Source organism: Phallusia mammillata, chromosome 7, assembly GCF_965637545.1.
Source record: "Phallusia mammillata chromosome 7, kaPhaMamm4.hap1.1, whole genome shotgun sequence".
Lineage (NCBI taxonomy): Eukaryota > Metazoa > Chordata > Ascidiacea > Phlebobranchia > Ascidiidae > Phallusia > Phallusia mammillata.
The window spans coordinates 10,128,868-10,151,104 of NC_137258.1; the positions used below are offsets into that span (position 1 = coordinate 10,128,868).

At 37.0% G+C, this 22,237-nt stretch overlaps 2 protein-coding genes across 2 annotated transcripts; both read right to left on the reverse strand.

The window, feature by feature from the left end:
* Positions 1-67: 67 nt before the first annotated feature.
* Positions 68-14,646, reverse strand: LOC145237126 (SWI/SNF-related matrix-associated actin-dependent regulator of chromatin subfamily A member 5-like). Its single transcript, XM_080099882.1, has 22 exons — positions 14,470-14,646; positions 14,256-14,315; positions 13,939-14,102; positions 13,412-13,544; positions 13,168-13,236; positions 12,836-13,015; positions 8,259-8,414; positions 7,712-7,843; positions 7,584-7,649; positions 7,380-7,489; positions 7,015-7,241; positions 6,803-6,952; positions 6,367-6,491; positions 6,052-6,184; positions 4,229-4,374; positions 3,670-3,801; positions 3,144-3,254; positions 2,957-3,070; positions 2,419-2,622; positions 1,380-1,538; positions 778-990; positions 68-514 (listed from the first exon to the last, which is right to left on the reverse strand). Exons 1-22 carry the CDS (start codon positions 14,521-14,523, stop codon positions 290-292), a joined length of 3,063 nt encoding a protein of 1,020 aa, XP_079956008.1. The 5' UTR covers positions 14,524-14,646; the 3' UTR covers positions 68-289.
* A 2,519-nt stretch (positions 14,647-17,165) lies between these two features.
* On the reverse strand, positions 17,166-19,021 carry LOC145239162 (target of Myb1 membrane trafficking protein-like). Its single transcript, XM_080102449.1, has one exon. It carries the CDS (start codon positions 18,957-18,959, stop codon positions 17,565-17,567), a length of 1,395 nt encoding a protein of 464 aa, XP_079958575.1. The 5' UTR covers positions 18,960-19,021; the 3' UTR covers positions 17,166-17,564.
* Between the last annotated feature and the right edge of the window lie 3,216 nt (positions 19,022-22,237).

Below are 22,237 nucleotides of genomic sequence, written 5' to 3' on the forward strand. Positions count from 1 at the left end.
TAAGTTGTTGTAAGTTGCATTCCTAAAAAACTTGCGCATGCTCCATTACTACAACATACAAAATAGCGAAGATTTTCGACAGATTTTTATTCAGACCTAGGTTAAGCGACGACAATATAAAAACCGACGGCATTGATACAAGCTATTCTGCCCAATCGACCATCAGTCAGATGCAAGGAGCAAAACCACTTCGCACGGCAGTAAAGAACAGAAAGTTGAATGAAATCCGATTCACACTCGAATGTGCCATTTCTTTTGTTCATCTGTACAGGAACTTAGAAATGAAAGTTCAATCTTTTTTCTTCTTTTTGCCCTTTCCTTCGCCCCCGTTCATCGCACTTTCGTCCAGAGCCTTGCGCTTGCCTTGGCCGCTAGGTGGTGGCGTGGCAGCTGCACCGTGACCTTTGCCCCCGCGCTTCTTGACCCCTGAACCGTGATGCTTTTCGCGTTCTTCGAGTTCCTGGTTTTCGCGCTCGATCAAGGTAATGAGAGTGTTGCAACGACGCTGTAATTCCTAAATATAGTTTGCGACATTTGTGAAACTAGGTACTAATTTTCTGTGTAGTGCGATGACAGATATATTCGTCAAATGGCACCATAGAATCGGATCACATCTTTGTTTTGAGAAAACATGCGCACTAATCGAAAACAAATGTGTACATTTTAGTAGTGTGTATTGAGATCACATACAAACAACTAAACTGTCAGAAACTCTTTCAAGTATCTTTTACGAGTTTGTGTAGAAAGCAATGCCCTAAAAACTGTCTCTACACTTACCATTGATGTTCTTGACTTAATAAACCAGTCGAAGCGAAATTGTGGAGCTTGTCGCACAGCAGCACGCAGTTCATCGTAAGCAGTTTCACGTTCCAAACCAAGCTTATGCAACATACAGATGAGAAACCGGTCTTCCTCTTCAGTGTAATTCTTTCCTTTGTTGGTGCCATACTGAATGCGAAGTTGGTGGAATGGTGCTCTATACCTGGCGATCTGAACAATCAGTAAGAACATTTTATGTGTTAGTTTTACGTATTTTATGTAGTTTTTTCGAATATTTTTACATTATTTCGTAATAAATATTTTTGTTCTTAATGCTTTGTTGCACCCAAGACCTAATTCGTAAATGACTTTTCTTAACATATCACTGACGTCAAAAAATTGTTGAGCGTTGCATTATGGAGTGTGGGTTCAATTTAAAACACTAAACGTAACATACAGTGACTACCCTCATACTGTACTTCAAAACTATTACGTTAAATTAATTATTCGCCCCGGTACTGAATTTGTATTTCATTAATGCATTGCTCAGCGAAAGGCTTGCTGTTTCACCTAATAGCTATATCACAGGTATATGTACAGAAAGACAATGGGCAACACACCTTAGCATCAAGTGCCTTTTTGATGCTGATCTTTCGTTGGATTCGACCTTCTCCCCGTTCAATCTGTGCCATGATCCTCTCGATATCTTGCAATTCGTTACATCTTTCCCAAAACACCGCTGAATATTCGATAACCTCAGCCGGGGTTTTGCCTTCAACCTGTGACAAATAGCAGACACATATTCGCAATTAGTTGTGTATTAAGATGTTTTTAAAAAAAAATAGGTAGGCGACAAGTCATTGGTATGTCAGCAAATTACGCATTTGAGCGACAACACATTATTTTGAAGGTTACCCTAAAACAGAATGCACGCAAGTATTTGTTAGTTTAAGGCATCAACATTTTTTGCCTCAAGATCGACTTTTGAGGTATTCAAACTCTCGGGATCTACCGTTCCAATACAAATTAGCAATATAATACAAGACCATGTGTTGATTAGCAAAGGACAATTCGCATTTTTGCCTGATTTGTTTTACAGTGCAATAAGGGCTATTTGTAAACTTAATCCAATACTAATCTTTAAAATACAATATTGAGAAAAAAGTTTAGACCATACCACCTATTTTAATTAAAATAAAGAGAGCAACTACCAGTACAAAGTTACTATTACCACTGCAACTATCACTTTTGTGACGTAACAATGAGCCTTCTGAGCATTTGTAGTGTGAACATATCATCATATTTTGATGAATAATTCTCATAATAAGACTTATTATGAGAATTATTTATCAGAATAAGTTGAAAAATATAAAACAAGGTCATTCATGTAAAGGTACACTCCTCAAAAACGTGTTACAAAACAACTATATATTTTATATAATTATCTGCATCCCTCGCGATCGACTTTAAATCAGTCCGAGATCGACCAGTAGATCGCGATCGACGGGTTGGGCACCCCTGGTTTAAGGAGTTAAAATTGCCACTTTGTCCACAATTTCAAAGTTTCCACGAATACACGCTAAAATCTGTTCTATTATTTAGTGTTTATTCGTATAATACAGTATTTGCATGTAATTTAAAAACGTCTAAAAATATTACTTCTTTGGAAATGCTTTCGATGTCGTCCCGGCCAAACTTCTCGTTTGCTTTGATAAACTGACTGAAGTCGCGTTTGTTCCAACTCGTAAAACCCTGAGTAAGAAGCTGTTCCTTCTCCGATATCTCGTCGGCGTTTAATTGTTCGGCTTCGTCGATCAGCTTCTGCTGGACCTGTTGTGTTTCAGCACTCGAGTCGTGTGGAACCTGAAAAAATGAGGATTTAGTGAAAATATTTTGTACAAAATGTTTATTAGTTCTACAAAAAGATTGAAAATAGCTAAGTATCAAAATTTTTCCTCAAAAGATTTTAGGCTAAAAACTGATGTTTTAAAAAGTTTTTGTTTGGATAGATGCAACATAAAGGCAACAGCAACATAAAATTTTTAAACATGCCGGTTTATGCCAAATTCCACAAATACGAAAAGTGGACAAGTTGTGAAGGTTGATTTTTGGGTGCTACCAGTCACCACAGACATTGTGTTGAATATGTTATTTAGAAATTGCCAGCTGCTTAGAAATCGTAAAATTTTCGTCTTACCTTGTAGCCAATCGTTTTGCGAAAGAAGAGGATTTCTTTTTCGAGAAGCTCAAACAGCCTGGGTGGGAAAAATTGAAAATCTTGAACAGTTGGTTGCTTTGGAGGCCGAGGTGCCTGTAATGCACAATAACCAAGAATATGACAACAAATCAGGCAGCAAAGATGCATAAGAAGATGTGACTGATACCTTTGGTGCTTTGGGTTCACTGACTCGAAGAGCTTCACGAAAGTATTGATCAACCGCATAGTTGGCCTTTCTTTCACGTTTAGGTGGCTCAATCCAAGGCAACAAGCCAGTCTGCATTTAAAAAATAAAACTGACATTAGGAAATCAATATATAGGCTAAAATGAAGGGTTACCGATAAACCCTGAGTTTGAGCTAAATCAGTTGATCTGTTGTGGCTTCTGTTATGGGCCAAAACACATAACTTGTTTGAATAAGTAACTTTAATGTGAAAATGCTTTGGGGTAAGAAACAAGAATAAAATCTGTTCTCAGGATGATAGTTGCAAAAACGCATATATGCACCAAACCGATTATTGCAGCCCTAACTTGCTTTTGAGTCACTGAGAGAGACAGACATGTAATATTTAGCAACATTTTAAAAACGTGAAGCAGAACAAAGTTGTAATACAAAACCAGGAATGTTAATTCAAATCTAATACAGTAATCAATCAAATGTCATCAATGTCAAAATAGGGCAACAACAAACCTCTGTCTGTTTTCCTTTCCAGTCTTGACCCTCAAAGCTGTAGACAGAGTAAGGTCCATCTGTTTCATCCAGGGTAAACTTTCTCAATGCACCCTCACCCAATTTGTTCAAACGACTTTGCATATCTTTTGTCTATGTAATTATAAATACATTAGGTTTGTCGCTTATTGGGCACAAAAGTAATGGGTGGGATAAATAGTGATGTGGCTTTCACAAAAGTACCAGGATTATCAAATAATACATAATTTCAAGAAGAGGGGTCCCAAGTACAAGCACTTTCATAGGTGATGTAATAATTAGGGAGCTTTTGCGGTTGGTACATAAATTACAAATGATAGGCTGAAAAATAAAAAGCAAGTTACTGACACCCAAACACTGTTTTGTGAAGCCTTACACACCCCCGTACACTAGAGAAAACCAAAGAGTTTGAACTGTAACTACTTCAACAAGGGGGTGATGGGTGGCTAAAAGTTCCACAATATATAAGGGATTCTTTTAAGCAGCCAAACTGTTATTCAATTCGAGATTGTCTGAAATACTTAATGAACTACAGTTTTACCCTAGCTTCTCCATGAGCGATAATGGCATCGATGTCTTCCTCTGTAATCTCACTTTCTTTTGAAGCAAACACATGATTGGCACCGTGTCGAATCATACTCAACATCTCATCTTTCCCCAACTTCTGTCCTTGGTCCACCAGCCGACCTGCCAGCAAAAAAGGTCTATCTTAGTGTCCTATGACTGAGGCATGTCAACAAAGTTGTTGATAAACTAGAAGAGTGGCTTTCTGATATACTTCCATTTTATATATTCTATACGATATTTACCAATTAACTATACACATCATTTGATCTACACATATGATTGTTTTTGTAAACAAAAACTGATGGGTCCCCACACGCGCGTTTGTGCGGATTTACGGTAAACAAATGTTGCGGTGATTTTTACATTCTTAAGGACAAATTTTTAGAAAGCATTAACCCAACAATAAAAAAAATTGTTCGTATTCTTTTTGCAATATTATTATCATGTAATTACAAAATTAAAAAAAAACGTAACAAATACTTTAATTTAATCTCTTGCTTTGACCCAGATATAGTCCTCCAAGGTCGGGTTTTGAACACAATTTTTTTTAGAAAGCTGTAACAGTTGTGTTACAGACACTTTAAATTAAAAAGCAATTTGCTACAAGTGTATACATAACAAATCGTTTTTCATTTAACTTTGTTTCGCAAAACGAGTACCATTGACCAGTAGTAACCTCTCATGGTGCACACGCCAAACGACTGTTTGACCTTTTGACACCGTTTTCAATAGCACGCCGTCATTCGTGTTTAACAATACTGTTAAGCCTAATTTATACATGCCTTGAGTATTGACTCCTTAATTGATTGTCAAAAAAACGCTACGTTATGAAGAAAGTTTTGTGCTGTGTTTGTAATACCGACTAGTTGACCTTAAGTAACCCGTGATCATGCGGCGGCCAACCTGACAGCGAGCATTTTTAAAAAAACTTATTTGGCAAAAAAGTCAAGTTAATTTTTTCATCTTAACTTTTATTAACAAAGTTTTTCTTGACATATACAAAACCGAAGTACGCTTATTAGGCTTAAATCACGTCATAGGTGTGAAACCTTCGCCAAAACTAAAAATGTGAGTGATAACTTAATAAAATGACATAACATTGCTGTGCAAAACAGCTGATTTCTAATCACTGAAACGACGTCTCGTAAAACGTCTGTCCGACGTCAAGCTGAGCCCTCCCGCTATCGTAAACCAGTGAGTTACTCTCTTGGTACTTCTGCCTACAGTGTCTTTCTTGACCAAACGAGCGTTAGACACATTTATGTTTCGGGGGCCTGTGGGTGAACCTCTGGGTCATACGGGGTCAAAATTTACATGGACCATCTGTAGACCAATATCTGTAATGTGTGTAAATTTGAAAAAGTTTGAACCATTCTTTCTTGACCAAAACGTGGGAACAATAGCCGCGCTAAAAATTTCACGTTTTGGGGGGCTGTGGGTGAACCAAGGGATCAAACGGGGTCAAAATTTACATGGACCATCTTTAGACCAATATCTGTAATGTGTGTAAATTTGAAAAAGTTTGAACCATTCTTTCGTGACCAAAACGTGGGAACAAATCTGCGTTAGAAAGAAAAAAAGAAAAAAGAAAAAAGAAAAAAAGAAAAAAAAATATAGACAAAAACAATATGTGTCCCCTTCAGGGAAGGGGACCCATAATAAACATCTGTATTGCTATAGTATCTTTTTGCTATTTTTTTCAGCAATTGAGGACATGACAGTGCTACAAAACCAAACAACATTTGACAACTGCTGATAAGGTCCTGGAAGTTTTAGAATATTTTTATCACTGTTTACCTTGTTGTATGACAATATTGTCCAGATGAAGTTTCATTGCTGCTCTTTCAAGAATTCTCTCTTCCACTGTGTTCTCTGTGATCATTCGAAAAACCATCACCTGTTTCTTTTGACCAATTCTGTGGGCACGATCCTAAAAATCATAGATATTAAAGTCAATTTTACTCCAGATTTTTCAACACTTTCAAAAGTCAGTGTAATTAAGTTAAGTTTTCACATTGCAGATTTTGTTGATGATATTTTTGACACTGTATACAAAATAACACATATATTTAAAAAAAAAACTATATTATATTGTAATTGATGTGCACTTACAATTGCCTGCATGTCCACCTGAGGATTCCAATCACTGTCATACAATATTACTATATTGGCAGTCATCAGATTGATTCCCAAACCTCCAGCTCGAGTGGAAAGCATGAAAATGAATTTTTCACTGTCTGTAATCAAATATTAAACATTTGTCAAAAAATGCCCAATGCAATATTTTTTCTTCATGTCATAAACTTGTTGTCAGAAATTTTTTTTACTATATACAACCGATGTCTGAGTTAAGATATATAATGGAACAAACCATTACTGATGGGAAAAAACAAACAAACATGTGTATCAACAATACATGCTGTTAAATTCTCAATAACTTTCAAAAACAAAAACGACCACAAAAAGTGGTCCACCAAGGTTTTAAATGTATTTTAACACTGGAAAAATTTGACAGATTGTTTGCACATTAGCCAAAGTGACAACTTACCGGGAGAATTATATTCATTTATCTGCCTCTGTCTATCTTCATGCGGCGTTTGGCCATCCAACCTGCAATATTGGTAACCCCTCCACATGCAATAATCCTCTAGAATGTCCAGAATACGAGTCATCTGGCTAAAGATGAGCACTCGGTCACCTATAAAATGAACCAAAATTAAAATGGCACTGTAAATAATGCTTAAAGGTAATTTGTCATACCTTGTGCCTGCAACTTGGGAAGTAACTTGTCTAAAACAGTGAGTTTGCCAGCATTGATGATTAAATGATCGCTGGTTGTGTATGGTGGTCCAGGCTCTGCTCCATCAAATAGGTATGGGTGATTGCAACACTTACGAAGCTGCATGAGAATGTTTAGAAGACGCACACGATCAGTCTTTCCTGCTGCATTGATGATGTCAATGTCTTTTACCAAAATCTTAGTGTACCTTAACAGACAGAACAACTTGGTTATGGGTGGGAATACTAAAAAAAGGCAGCAGAACAATTGTATCATACATACAGCAGCACTTTGTTTTAAACAAGAGGGTTTTTTTTTCATCACGCATGTGTTTATTGTGGCTTACCATTCTCTTTGCATTTTGCTAAGACCAACAAAAATCTTTGTTTCTTTTTTTGGTAACAAACTTTTTTCCACATCACTCTTCAAACGTCTCAACAAAAATGGTCTCAGTACCTTAAAAAAAACACCACAATAGTAATATTTTTGGAAGCAAATCATTAAGAAACAACATGTGTAGTTTATAGAAAAAGGCACAACAAGTACTTACAGAATGTAATCTGGTCACAAGCTTTTGGTCCTCTAAATTGGTTGCATTAAACCACGAGTCAAAGTCCTGCATAAAAAACATGCATTAAAAATGGTCATTCAAAGTTCTTATTTAGAATGATCACTTACATCAGATGAATTAAACACATCTGGCAGGAGAAAATTTAACAATGCCCAAAGTTCATGAAGATTATTTTGAAGTGGGGTTCCAGTCAATAGAAGTCGATTGGTGCTGCGGAATTGTCTCACAATTATTGACAACTGCAAAAAAAGTTTAGATTTGTTATTTTATGCCAAAAAAACAGTCAGTTTTGTAATTTATGAACAGGTAATGGGAAAATGGTTAAATGAATACAACAAACCATAATGTATGAAACTTGAAGCTCCAGGTTCATGGCATGTACGGTTGTTTTAAAAATCTACCATTTTTAGAGCCAGTGGGTGAACCACTGGGTCACATGGAGTCAAAATTAGGATGGACCAAATTCAGACAACCAACTACCTATCACAGGTGTATATTTAAAAATGTTTTAAGGACTTTTTAAACACAGAGAACAAATGTTTGTTAGATAGAAAAAATAGTGACAAAAACAAGTGTTCCCTTAAGGCATGGGGACACATAGTTAAGAGAAACAAATAAAAATGTCTGAATACATTGTGTGTAACATAAAAATACCTTTGACTTTTCATTTTTGATTCGATGTGCCTCATCAATTACAACATAGCGCCAGTTAAACTTTTTAAAGCAAGCTCTTTCAATAATCACAATCTCGTAGGTTGTGATACATACATCCCATTCTCCTGGCATCATTATGTCTGTAATGATTGAAGCCTGCAAACAATTGAAATTTGACAATAAACTAGAATGGTGGCTTTCTGATATACTTCCATTTTATATATTCTATACGATATTTACCAATTTACTATACACATCATTTGATCTACACATATGATTGTTTTTGTAAACAAAAACTAATGGGTCCCCACACGCGTGTTTGTGCGGATTTACGGTAAACAAATGTTGCGGTGATTTTTAAATTCTTAAGAACAAATTTTTAGAAAGCGTTAACCCAACAATGAAAAATTTTGTTGTATTTTTTTGCACTATTATTGTCGTATAATTACAAAAGCATTAAAAAAGAACGAAACAAATACTTTCAATTTAATCTCTTGCTTTGACCCAGATATTGTCGTCCAAGGTCGGGTTTAAAACACAATTTTTTTCTAGAAAGCTGTAACAGTTGTGTTACAGACAATTAAAATACGATTTGCTGCAAGTGTATACATAACTTTTCATTTAACTTTGTTTCGCAAAACGAGTTTTTCATTTAACTTTGTTTCGCAAAACGAGTACCATTGACCTGTAGTAACCTTTAGGGTGCACACACCAAACGACTGTTTGACCTTTTGACACCGTTTTCAATAGCACGCCGTCCTTGGTGTTCAACAACACCGTTTGACCTAATTTATACATGCCTTGAGTATTTGATTCAAAAAAAAACAAAAAACGCTACGTTATGGCGAAAGAAAGTTCTGAACTGTGTTAGTAATACCTACTAATTGACCTTAAGTAACCCGTGGTCATGCAGCGGCCAACCTAACAACGAGCATTTAAAAAAAACTTTTATCTTGCAAAAAAGTCAAGTTTATTTTTTCATATTTAGTTTGTTTAACAAAGTTTTGCTTGACATTATACGAAACCGAAGCACGCTTATTAGGTTTAAATCGCGTCATATGTGTGAAACCTTTGCCAAAACTGAAAATGTGAGTGATAACTTAATAAAACGACATGCATTGCTGTGCAAAACAGCTGATTTCTAATCACCGAAACGACGTCTCGTAAAACGTCTGTCCGACGTCAAGCTGAGCCCTCCCGCTCTGCCCTATTATTCGTAAACGTACTCTCTTGGGACTTCTGCCTACAGTGTCTTTCTTGACCAAACGAGCGTTAGACACATTTACGTTTCGGGGGTCTGTGGGTGTGTCGCTGGGTCATTCGGGGTCAAACTTCAGGTGGATCAAGTTCAGATTAATATCTAACATATGTCCAAATTTGAATAAATTTGAAGCACTCTTTCTTTACTAAACGACCGTTACAAACCAGCGTTAAAAATTTTACGTTTCGGGGGCCTGTGGGTGAACCGCTGGGTAATTTGGGGTCAAACTTCTGGTTGACCAAGTTTGAATTAATTTCTAACATATGTCCAAATTTCAATAAATTTGAAGTACGCTTTCTTCACTAAACGAGCGTTACAGACCAGCGTTAAAAATTTTACGTTTCGGGGGCCTGTGGGTGAACCGCTGGGTAATTTGGGGTCAAACTTCACGTGGACCAAGTTTGGATTAATATCTAACATATGTCCAAATTTGAATAAATTTGAAGCACTCTTTCTTGACCAAACGAGCGTTACAAACCAGCGTTAGACAGAAAAAAGAAAAAAGAAAAAAGAAAAAAGAAAAAAGAAAAAAGAAAAAAAGAAAAAAAGAAAAAAAAAATACGGACAAAAACAATATGTGTCCCCTTCAGGGAAGGGGACCCATAATAAAAACTAGAAGGGTGGCTTAGCACATTTTACTATAGCATAGGGTTGGGCATTTGACCGGTCAAATAAAATCTGGTCAATTGACCGGTCAAATACTTGTCAAATAGGTCAAATATCGGTCAAATACTATTCCCATTATTAAATTGCAATTTTAGTTAAAAGTTGGAAGTTTATCTTCTTTATCTTCTTCTAAACCATAAGTAATGGAAATGAAGGTTTCAACTCATGTAAATTTGTTTGTGAAATAGGAAATGTTCAGTTTATATTATATTACAGACTTTTCCGACTGCATTGCATGCTTCATTTCATCAATGGCCCCACCTGTGTGTCTGTAATTTTCATTCAGTAATCACATTTGTGAACTGGATTCTCATAATATTCTATATACATCAGATTAAAGTCTAATTTTGACTGAGATTTAACTGCAAAACTCGCTTATCCTGCTTAAAATCGTAATTTATGCTGTTAAGCTGTTGTCCATTCATGACAAAAAAGGAATATACAAAAGCTTGATATGTACGTACTTTATCCCAATAAGTAGTGAACAGTAACTTATCTACAAAAATCTATTCTGGGCAATTATAAGCTAAATATATAGCTACAAACAATTTTTGGATCAACTATAGAAAAAAGGACTGTGGGCCTACAAGTTTACACAGATGGTTTAAATTACTTAGATTTTTTATCTGTCAGTAAAAATGTGCAACATTTGCAAAATGCCTAAGTAAATACCAATGAACTAACTTCCCCTCATGGACCTATCACACTCAAATTTATTAAGATAAAACGGTGCTAGAAGTGATCCATGTTTTTTAATTGCATTGGAAACCTTGCAAAGTTTGCCATAACGTAAATCAGATCTTAATTTCAAATGTAAAGTATATCCTAATTGTTATGGGATTTTTTTTCAAATGAACAAAACGCATCTACATTAGCTTAAAAATCACTTATTAATACAAGAGTATGTCCTAAACTGTTCTACCTGAGGGTTATTAGAAATAAATTACCCTTTTCAACAACCAAAAAGCAAGTCCAAGAAAATTTACCAAATTTTATTTTTGAAATTAAAAATAGTATTTGACCGGTTAAATAAAGTGCTGTCAATTGACCGGTCAATTGACCGTATTTGACCGGTCAATTGACCGGCTTGCCAACCCTACTATAGCATATACACTACAACCTATTCTGCAAACTGTAATATATTCTCTATATTTATTTATATTGGGTCCCATATTAGCCAACATTTTTATAATCTTGATTTGTTTCTGCAGGCAGAAACTCATGGGTCCCCAAAACCGCAAAGTTGTAAACAGACAACCATAAGAAACGGTGCTATAAAGTCAAACACAGTGATTGGTAGTGTTACTTAAAAAAACAAGTTATGTAAAGTACAAACTGTCCAAATCTCATGCAATTGAGACATTGTTATAAGTTTGTGTGCCTAAATAGCATAAAACACTGACATCTCAAAATGGCATATTATACAAACTGTCAAAATGTATTGTTGATTAATTCACCCATTTTGGGGGGTTGGTAGGGTAAATATTAGGGCTGCAGGGTGGAACACAATATTTGACAGCTACAAATGCCAAATTCAAAAAACTATCAAAAATTCATCCAAATCGGACGTTTTATAAACAATAGGTGGCTTAAGCAGTAAATATTGGGCTACATGGTGAAACACAATAATCGACGCCCTAAAATGGAACAATGAACAAACTGTCCAAATTTCATCCAAGTCGGACATTGTTTAAAAAATCACCCATTTTAGGGGGCTAGTGGGGTAAATATTGGGGCTAAAGGGTAAAACACAACAAACGATGCCCCAAAATGGCACAATGAACAAACTGTCCAAATTTCATCCAATTCGGACATTGTTTAAAAAATCACCCATTTTAGGGGGCTAGTGGGGTAAATATTGGGGCTAAAGGGTAAAACACAACAAACGATGCCCTAAAATGGAACAATGAACAAACTGTCCAAATTTCATCCAAATCGGACATTGTTTAAAAAATCACCCATTTTTGGGGTCTAGTGGGGTAAATATTGGGGCTACAGGGTAAAACACAACAAACGATGCCCTAATAGTACTATTGTACCCGTACAATGACGTCACAGTAAAACAACCATGACAAATAAGGAATTTTTAAAACTTTAGTGTCCATTGTACCCTATTCCTTATCTGTTATTCGATGGACACTATCGTGTCCATGGTACCTTATAATGGATAAGATACCTAATATATATATATAGTTCATATGTAAAGTAAAGCATATAACATAGTAAACGAAAGGTCAAACTCAAGGCAATCCGTTGTTTTACTGTGACGTCATTGTACGGGTACAATAGTACTATTAGTTAGGAGTGTAAAGCGAACTCCTAACTAATAGCACTATTGTACTGTACAACGAGATAATTTATATTGGATACGTTGTACATTTCCAACATATGACGTAATTATGGATAATGATAAAGAACCGGATCGGGGAAGAGGATCTTCAGGGAAGGGGACCCATAATTAGGTCCAAAAATGGATTTATTAAACAGGTTTAAAACTTCTCAAAATCAAGTGCACTCTTCTTAAGGTCAAACCACACTCTTAAGCAAATGACTTTTAGCTCAACGTAAAACAAAAATTGTATCCAATTTTACGGCAAAATTAGCATAGAAAGTAGCTAAACATCTAGAAAAGGCAAAGCAGTAATCTTACCCTTTGATCTTTTGATCCAATGAAGCACACTGTTCTTATGGTTGGACACCACCGATTGAATTCATTCTGCCAATTACTGATCGTCGATTTTGGAACAATTACCATATGTGGTCCAGGAATGTTACGAAAGTGTTTCAAATATCCAAGAAGTGAAATAGTTTGCAAGGTTTTTCCCAAACCCTAAAAGTAAAAACATGATCTCAGCTTATTGTTCCCAACATACTGGAGTGCTGTAAGATGGCTGCACCAGTCAATACAGCCTATGTCGTAAGCAAAAAACAAAACACCACATAGAAAATCAAAGATAGAAACAAGGTAAATCATTAACTAACCATTTCATCCGCAAGAATGCCACTGATCCCATTTTCATACAATGATATCATCCAGTTCAATCCTCTGATCTATAACATAGCAATAGTAATATATATATATATGTGTTTAAGACAAAAAATGGAAATTATAATGATATTGCATGCAGTATTTTACTGGCCTGATGAAAAAAAAGGTTTAATTGACAGCAAAGTTCCTGTTCTAATTTTTAGTATCTTAATTTAGACAAAAAAAATTTCACTTTACCTGATAATCTCTCAGTTCACCATTCTTGATGTAATGAGGGGATTTTTCGAATCTTGTGATAGCACCTTGAGTTTTTCTTGATTCTGATAAAAGTTCTTCATCTTCATCCTGTTCAGTACGCCGATGTCGGTGGCTTTAAAAAAAATATAAATGGTAAAAAACATAAAACTGCATTTCACAGTTTTGTGTAAAACAGTAGATATACTTTCACATTAGGCAATATATACCAGTTGGAAAAAATACTTGCAGTAATATGATTTTATTGCTGTTTACAATGAGACATGTCCCAATGTGCATTTATGAGGCCCTGCAGTTAAACGGTTAAAGTATAACTGAAAAAAATGAAAAAACAAATCATTCATCGATCATTAATCAAATAAAACATTCTGTTTCAGGTAGATTTTATATGAATGGAGCAGCTGAGCAAAAGACAACAAAGGCAAAAAGACAAGTAAGCAGCGCTTGCTTTTGAGCAATCTTTGACAGTAACTGTAAACAAAACCAATTTAACACGTTTATACGCATACTCTGTTGCAGATCCACTGGGTTCCTCTTGGGAGCTTAATCGAGGCCGGCCTCTCATTTTCAGAGGACTAGAGGGGGATTTGCCTTTGACATTTGGGTTCATAAAATGAGCAAAGATTTCGGTTTGTTTGAGTAAAAATTCAAATCGCTTTCCATGATCTTGTTCCTAAAAACAAAAAGAAGGGGTGCCTGCTGTTTGCTTATCAGGATTTGATACTTCGTCTTATTTGGAAACATAAATCGCAAAATCGGTTGTTCTAAATCTACACAAAATATTTTACCTTCTCTGTTTGCATCTGTGTAAAAAATGAAGACTTACCACTTTTTCTGCATAATCAGGACTTTCTTTGTCAGGGGTTTTTGATTCATTTGCTTCTTCCTACAAAACATTTTGGGTATTGTTAGTAATGATATATCATTACTAAGTCTATATTGACTTAAATGTCTTATTCAAATTCTTAACATAGGAGGTAGCTTAAAATGTAGCATTTTACAGATTTCCACCTGTGTGTACTTGTAATTACACAACATACCTCGCTGCCGGAATGTACAGAGTTACTGGCACTTCCTTGAGCTGATTCCGCCATATGTTTTTTGGTTTGTTTTGCCTCAAGAACTCAACAAAACAAGCTTTTAACGTTGCTCAGTTAGATTCACCGCCACTTTTGTACAAAGCGTTACTTTCGAATGAGGTCTCAGTAAATTTACCCGGCATCATGTAAGTTAAAAAATGACACCAATAATAACGACCCGTTAACTATAATTAAAGTACCTTAAAAAATCTATCTCAAAAATTAGACATTATTTTAAATAATATATGTGATTTAAAGTACCAACAAAATGAACAAATACCCAATATCGAAGCTAATTTGTATATTTTCAATGTGCTCATTGGACTTTATCTTACCCGCGGAATTGAACAAATTACTACCGTAATTAGGGTCACGTCTAAAACTGCGGGCCCCTTTGGATCACTTGGCCCGCTAGGCCCAGCACTTGACCCGCTTGGCCCAGCACTTGGCCCGCCTCATGCAAGTATAAAAACTGCGGGCCGGCTTGATAAAGCCGTGGGCCATCTGTCACATGTCATTAAATTCTGATTTCGACAAGATCTGAACGGCAAGCAATGGATGTAGTGGGCCCGCAGTTTTTCCTTGCGATAGACGCGACAAGCACAGGATATAGTGGGCCCGCGGTTTTTCGATACGAGAGGCGGGCCAAGCACTGGATATATAGTGGGGCTACAGTTTTTATACTTGCAAGAAGCGGGCCCGCAGTTTTCCAATTGCATGAGGCGGGCCAAGTGCTGGGCCAAGTGATCCAAAGGGGCCCGCAGTTTTAGACGTGACCGCCGTAATTACTAATCACCTGTAATATAGTTGTAACGTAACTTGTATAAGCAACGGGTGCCTTCGAATAGTACAGGTGGTAACCTTTTTTCGTGCAACGTAACTTAAAAATAATGCAGGTAACTCTCTTTGGTGCGATTAAACTCTTAATAGGTGCGACGTAACTCGAAAATACTGCAGCTGTCGTATTTTTATGCGACAAATCGTAGATACTGCAGTTAACGTTAAAACACGCAAATAATGCTGGAAAAGAGTTACGATAGTTCCAACACACAACCAAAACCCTAAACCCAACCTTAAAACCAGTAGGCCTACCTACAGTATTGTTACATTACATCGCAGTAACTGCGAGTTTCCTCCCTTTAAAAAAAGGTTACCTGCACTATTTACGGGCTCCGTTGCATCAAAACGAAGTACCTAGCGTGCTAAGCGCACCAAGCGGACCTGCAGTATTCGAAGGCACCGGAGCGACGCAGCTTAGTGATTTCGTCCTTTGAAATTCATGTCTGACCACTTTATTTTGATTCGTAGGGTGCGCTCTTGCAATATTTTACATACCGATACATAAGGTCATCTGACCCCCGATGGCAGGCTACTTAAATTGTTTGTTACATTGAGCACTTACATTTTTGTGATTTGAATTAATATGAGATATTGTCGGTTGCAAAACTCCTCAAATGTTCTTTAAACTTGCATCGCAGTTTTCTGTAGATTTATACACCTTAATTGACTTTCGACTGACCCGAGAGTTAAGTTGAATTTATTTTGCCTGGTGAAAGAAAACATAGCAACGCATTTGCACTAAAACAATCACCAGGAAACGCTGCGCAACGCTAAAACGCTAATGGAGCGCACAAATGTGGCGGGCCCAAATGGCGGATAACGACTGAAGGCGCTGCAGAAAAGTGAGTAGAGTAAACACTCAACTGGGGGAATTTAGTTTTGTTCGGGTAGTGACCACCAAATGTTCCAATTTTTTTTATCGCGTTTCCTATGCAATTATACCTACTCGCGGTTCCGGGTTCAAGCTAATGTATATGTCTCAAAAAACTGAAGCTTGAGTTAACCACTGAAATGTAATTAACTGCGAAAGTACTCCGGTAACAACAGGATTAACTTTTAACTGAATTTGCAGAACTACAACGACAAGACTCAAACTTAAATTTCCCAGTGGCTTTTTTGTTTTGATGAATTGAAAAAGCATTGCATGGTGAAGTGAGTTCTTATACGTTTCACCTAATTTTACTCTTCCCCGGCACACCACACATCAAAACTAATTGAAGAAATACCGAATAGCTACCTGCGGTCGAGCCGAAATTCCTTCCTGGACTCACTTTAGGAGCCGTGACGCTGGGCGTATGAACTTTGCGGCTCTTTTGAGTCGTTCTTTAAGTTATCCGGCCCTCTGTGAAAGAGGTTTGGTTACCCCTGCAATAGGCGATCCCAAAATAAAAACATACATGTTTCAGGCTACGTGGTGGGGGCAAAAAATCTTAGTCATGCAGGCTTCTCCGACTGGCATAATACTTTTTACATAAACGGGCTCCTTGCAGGTAGTTTTTGCCGGGTAGTGATAAGCTGTATTTGGCCGATTAACATTTGCGTTTGGTATAGTACTCTCTGGCCACACTGCAGATCTAGGAAAATCCAGATTCTTGCCTCAAAGCATTAAAGACACGATAGTTAGTAAATTGTCCAAGATAAGAAGACTTTATTCATTGTACAAATCCTTGGTCTGTCAGATACTTCATGCTCATACATGCACTTTATGAAATGCAACCCGAGATGAAAGGGCAAATACTTAACTCAATACAACTTGCAAATAAATCTGAAACAATTCTGGAAATAAACTTTTTTGCCCTATTTAAAAAACACTGAAATAAATCTGTAATGTATATTATTGACAATACACAATAAAAAAAGATTATTCAGCGAAGAAAAAATCATAAATGGTTTGTTCATAAAGTTTCTCCGAGATTTAGTTACCCAATAAAGAAGCTTCACAAAAATACAAACATTTGTATTTACAAATAGAACTGCAAACAAATATGACCGTGAACGTGAACCATTTTCCAGTGCAATGGGAAAAAGCATAGCAGTTTGGCAGTCATGAAATTATAAAGCATTAATACATAAATGCATACTTTTAATAATAAAACACAATGTGTAAATAATCATCAACTTATATGACAAAGTTGTTAGCTCAAAAGGTTCAAGACTATTAAGTCCATTTACAGGTTGTATAAAACATAAAACAGTGACTGTCAGATGATACAGATTTAATGCTGGTTGTAATGTTGTGAAGAAGGAAGATTTGAGGCAGCAGTTGCACGCTCATTTAAAAAGTCACTAAAATCATCTGTTACAGCTTCTTGTGGTGGCTGAGCATTAGGTTGTATTCCCAAACTTGCCCCATTAGCTGACAGCCATTGCTCAATTTCACTTTCAGAGGAGCCAAGCTGAAGGATTTCACTCTCAGGTAGTTCACCAAATGCATCTAGTTGCTCAGTCAAAGGTTTGTTGGAGTTTGATGGTGATGCTGCTGGTTCTACTCCACCTAAGCTAAGGCCAGCTAACTCCTGGGTTACATTTTGGGTTTGCTTTGGATTGGTAGCAGGCCCAGGATCAAGACTTAGGTCAATCAGATCATTAACTTCTGGTGTTGGCTGCTCTGTATCAGAGTAACTGGGTGGTGGTTCCACTGGAGGTGATAAGGTAGATGCAGATGGGCCAGGTCCAGGTAAAAAGGAAGCTGTTGGATAAGGTGTTATTTGTGGTTGTTCAACTGGTTTGGTTGGTGGTGTAGATTGTCTGTTGGCTCGGTATCGTTCAAACCTTTCATACCTCAAAAATACATTGTTGAGGTCATCATTAATTTTCAACAATTCAATTGTTATTTCTTCATTTCCAACCTGTTCAAGAAGCTCTACAACTCTTTGCTGCATTGCTCTACATGTGCGGTTTAATTCCTGCATTAATTCTATATCTGGTGCATCACAATTAGTTGGATTAAGCTCTGTTAGCATTTCAGATAGCACCTTTGTATTGCCAACCACAATCGCCATATGCTTGCGAAGTTTAGCAAGTTGTTCAGGAGTTGGGTTGCTGACCTGGCTTCTGGGTTGATGAGGTTGATGATGTTGGGGGTTACTCCTTTTTGCTGACCTAGATGACCCACCACCAGATGGATTACTAAGAACTTGTGTCTTGGGGAATTCATAACCTTCATCTTTGAGCTGTTGGTACACCTGGGAGGCACCTTCCATCTGTGGGTTTGACCCGAAGGATTCTGCAAGTTGTTTTATTAATCCGAGAACTCTTTCTTGCAAAACAACAGGTGGAGTGTTTTTCGGATGGATAGTTTTGAACAGAATCTCCCTGCAAAACTCCCGTGTGGTAACCAAAACCAAAAATCTATTGCCACAGTTTTTTATGCAGGTTTCCAGCACAGACAACGTAAGTGATATTTGATTGTAGTTTTTGTTGCCTGAAAGTCTTCGCTTTATTGCTTTAACAGCATCCTTAGGTCCATCACTATATCCGCCTACAGCATCACATATTTCCATATTCAAAGCCAAGTCTTCAGTGGCCAGATGGCCGGAGGTGGCCTTTTCCACAAGCTGTCCTGCTGGCGTATTAAAAGCATTGCTGAACATTGACTGCATGCGCTCCATGTTTTATACATATGTTAAAAGTTTTGAGCAGATATCTGCATAAAATTAAATGCCTTTGTTTAAGTAGGTTGTAAAACATACAAATTAATCAAAGACTGCTGTACAGCAGACTGCAGCGGCAACGTTTACGGTTTTCAACAAATCAATGTAAATGGTATATTCTTTTTTGTAACCATAGCATTTATTTTAATTTTGGGCAACATCAACCAAAATATTTCAAAATAACACCCTTCAGTTTATTTTTGGATTGAAATTAACACCTTAAAAACTGGAAACGTTCCTTAACGCCCTGACTGTCAAACAAAATAAACGTCACGTGAGCAATATGTCAATCATTACCACTAAACTATCGACAACCTTCTGCGTATTTTCATATCTTCACTGCATTCAACTAGTCACAACAATGGCTTTGATTAAATCGGACTAAAACAGCACACATTAAGTCATATAAAAGCAGTAAATCATTTTTCAAATCATTTTTGCTCAAAACGCTTATCAAATCCTTGCTGTGTTTTCACAACTTTTGCGAAAATAAGGTTAGGCTATATGCTAGAGCAGGGGGACACAACCTTTTCGCTATGACTGCCGCATCCATTTATTTCACCAACGACCGCAATTTGTCTCGATGTTTTTCGTTTATTTATTCATTGATTCAGCTGAAAGATTTGGCAGTCTTAACTGTTAATGATGTCCCAATCCACACTGTTACCAGGGTTGCCAGGTAATGTAGACTGGATTCGGACAGCATTTATCTGAAAATCGGACATTTTAGGACAAAAACGAACGAATGCGTGCGCAAGCAAGGAACCAAAATCGATGTGGCAACTGCCATTTTTGCGCGTTTACGTTACACAACCTCATTTTTCTGAAGATACCGATGAGTCACGGTTGAATGCACATGCGAAAATATTAATTTAATGCTGATGTACAAATTATCTGGTGACACATAAACCACAAGCCGTTAAGCGCTTAAGCCCGTTTATCCCGAGCTAAGCTAACCCAGCCAAAAGTATCTAAGATAAGAATATAGTGTTTTTTAATTACAAACTCTCACCCAAAACTAATAGCCCTTCTCGACTATTCAGGGCTAGGCAAGTGCTAAGCGGGCTAAGGCTTTGGATGCAGAATCTTGCGGCGTTAGACGGCCTATTAATATTTCCTCTAACATCTGCTAGTCTAAGTTCGTATAAAACAATTAAAAGCTTTATCCCGTTTCCATGACCGTCGGTCTGATCGGACTTGTTCCAAATTGTGGTCCGATTGGACCAACAGCAACTAGGCCTACGTTACTTTTGATAATAAAAAAATATTTACATGCAATAACTTCATCCTAGAATTCGTGTTTCCAGCTCATCAAAATCGAAAAAGACCAGTTTTTAAAGCCAAATGTTTAATATAATAGTTTTTATTCAGTGCATATATTTACATTCGTCTTAGCAATCGCTGGTTGACAGTGATAGTCCTGGGCATAGCCTACCAGCAAAACGTGCACTGACATCTGTTGGAAAATAATCCAATCGTCACTGTCTACCATGGATAAAACTGATTTGCTAGAATGCAGGTCTTCCAAAATGAATGACAGCTAATAGAACTTAGAAGGCAAACTAATAAAACTAATATGATTTCATTTTGGATATTGTGCAGGGTTCACTAAACGTTATACTCCTTTATTTATTTTTTTGAACACTGATAGCGTATAGGTATTTTCGTTTCTTTGGCAACTGGTACAGCTTACAATCAACTGTTCTATAACCATATGGTGTACCTGCAACACGTTTATAGTCATCATTTACTAATTGCGCTTTGTCCTTTTTTCGCCCATAACGTTTCGTCCTTGTGCAGGCAGGCCTATTTACGCCTCGGTGATTGTCCAGTAGGCTACTATTATGTCGCATGTTTTTTTAACAAGCGGATAACCTGAAATACGACAAGCCTAATATCAACAGAAAAACACAGAAAAATACCCAGCTGGGTCGTGTCTTTTTAAAAAGGTTTGCAGCGACTCTAATGTCTGTGAGCACGATTCCTGGTCAAAAACTTTCAGTACAATAGACTCGGCGCCGTTGTGTATTTTAATCCAGAAAATAACTTGGTTTTAACTTCCTAAAGCGTATAATCCAATATTATATGTTATTTTACAGTAAAAACCAATTATTTGAAATCATAGGTCTTAAAACAGTTTACTTCCGATGAATTAGGCGCATATAGCCAGCGGAAAGCCGGAATCTTTTGAATGTACAATCCTATCCTATTATAGGCCTTTTCGGAAAGAAACTTAAATACCTAGATTTGAAATCTTACAAGCAGAAAAGGAGAAGAGTAAATTATTTATGAGGTAAACCAGCTGACGCGGTCAAATTGTGGTGCATGCTGCCATTGTGTCAAAATCCGTTGTTAAAAATTGATTGTTTCATAAGGCCGTTAAACTTATATGACCCACTGCAGGTAGGCTATTTTTCCAATAAAAAGGGAAATTAACGTGAATAGAGAAAAGGTCAATGTGGGTCGTTTGTCGAGTCGAGTGACGATCTATTAGTCATGGTAGGCGCGTCATGTAATTGTCTGCGAAAGTGAAATTCTTTTTCGCGACGCAACAAACACTTCACAACTCTTTGGGTTTTCCCCCTAAATGTAAACAAATTATCAATTAAATACCAAAAACCTGTCGGGGGCATCAGTTTGATTTTGGAGGCAAATGCGTTTACTATTCATCACGGGAGAAATGAGGACGAGGTATTCGTCATTGCCACCACGCCTCTTATCGAATACTCTTTCCACAAAAATTGTTTTTGCTATTGCCCAATAACACCAACATGATGTAAGCAAACGACGCGCGGTCAATTGCTTTAAACGCCTTCTAAAGCATGTATTGCTGCCAAAACAAGGCTATATTTAGCACTTGTCGTTGCGGCCACAACACAGATATATGTGCGACAGTCCGCACCTGAGGCGATTCGGACGCCAACTACGTCACAAACAACTTGATGACGTAGTAATCCTGTTGAGCGATAATATTTTCTAGTCGGTATCGGTAAAGATCAGACCCGACAATGTTGTCTTTAGGGTAGTTATAACTTATTTTGGCGTGAGAGCGTTATTCGTAAACAGGATTTGTGTTATCTAAGTGAAAGGTGTACGAAATGGCTTGCATCATTTATGTCCGAAATAGATTTGCTTAATTTTTATTTGGGAATAAAGAAACACAAAGTTAGTTGGTTGAGTAATTTATTTATCATTTAAAACTGACGATTGAAGAAGTTTAGGACGTTTGCTGGTAC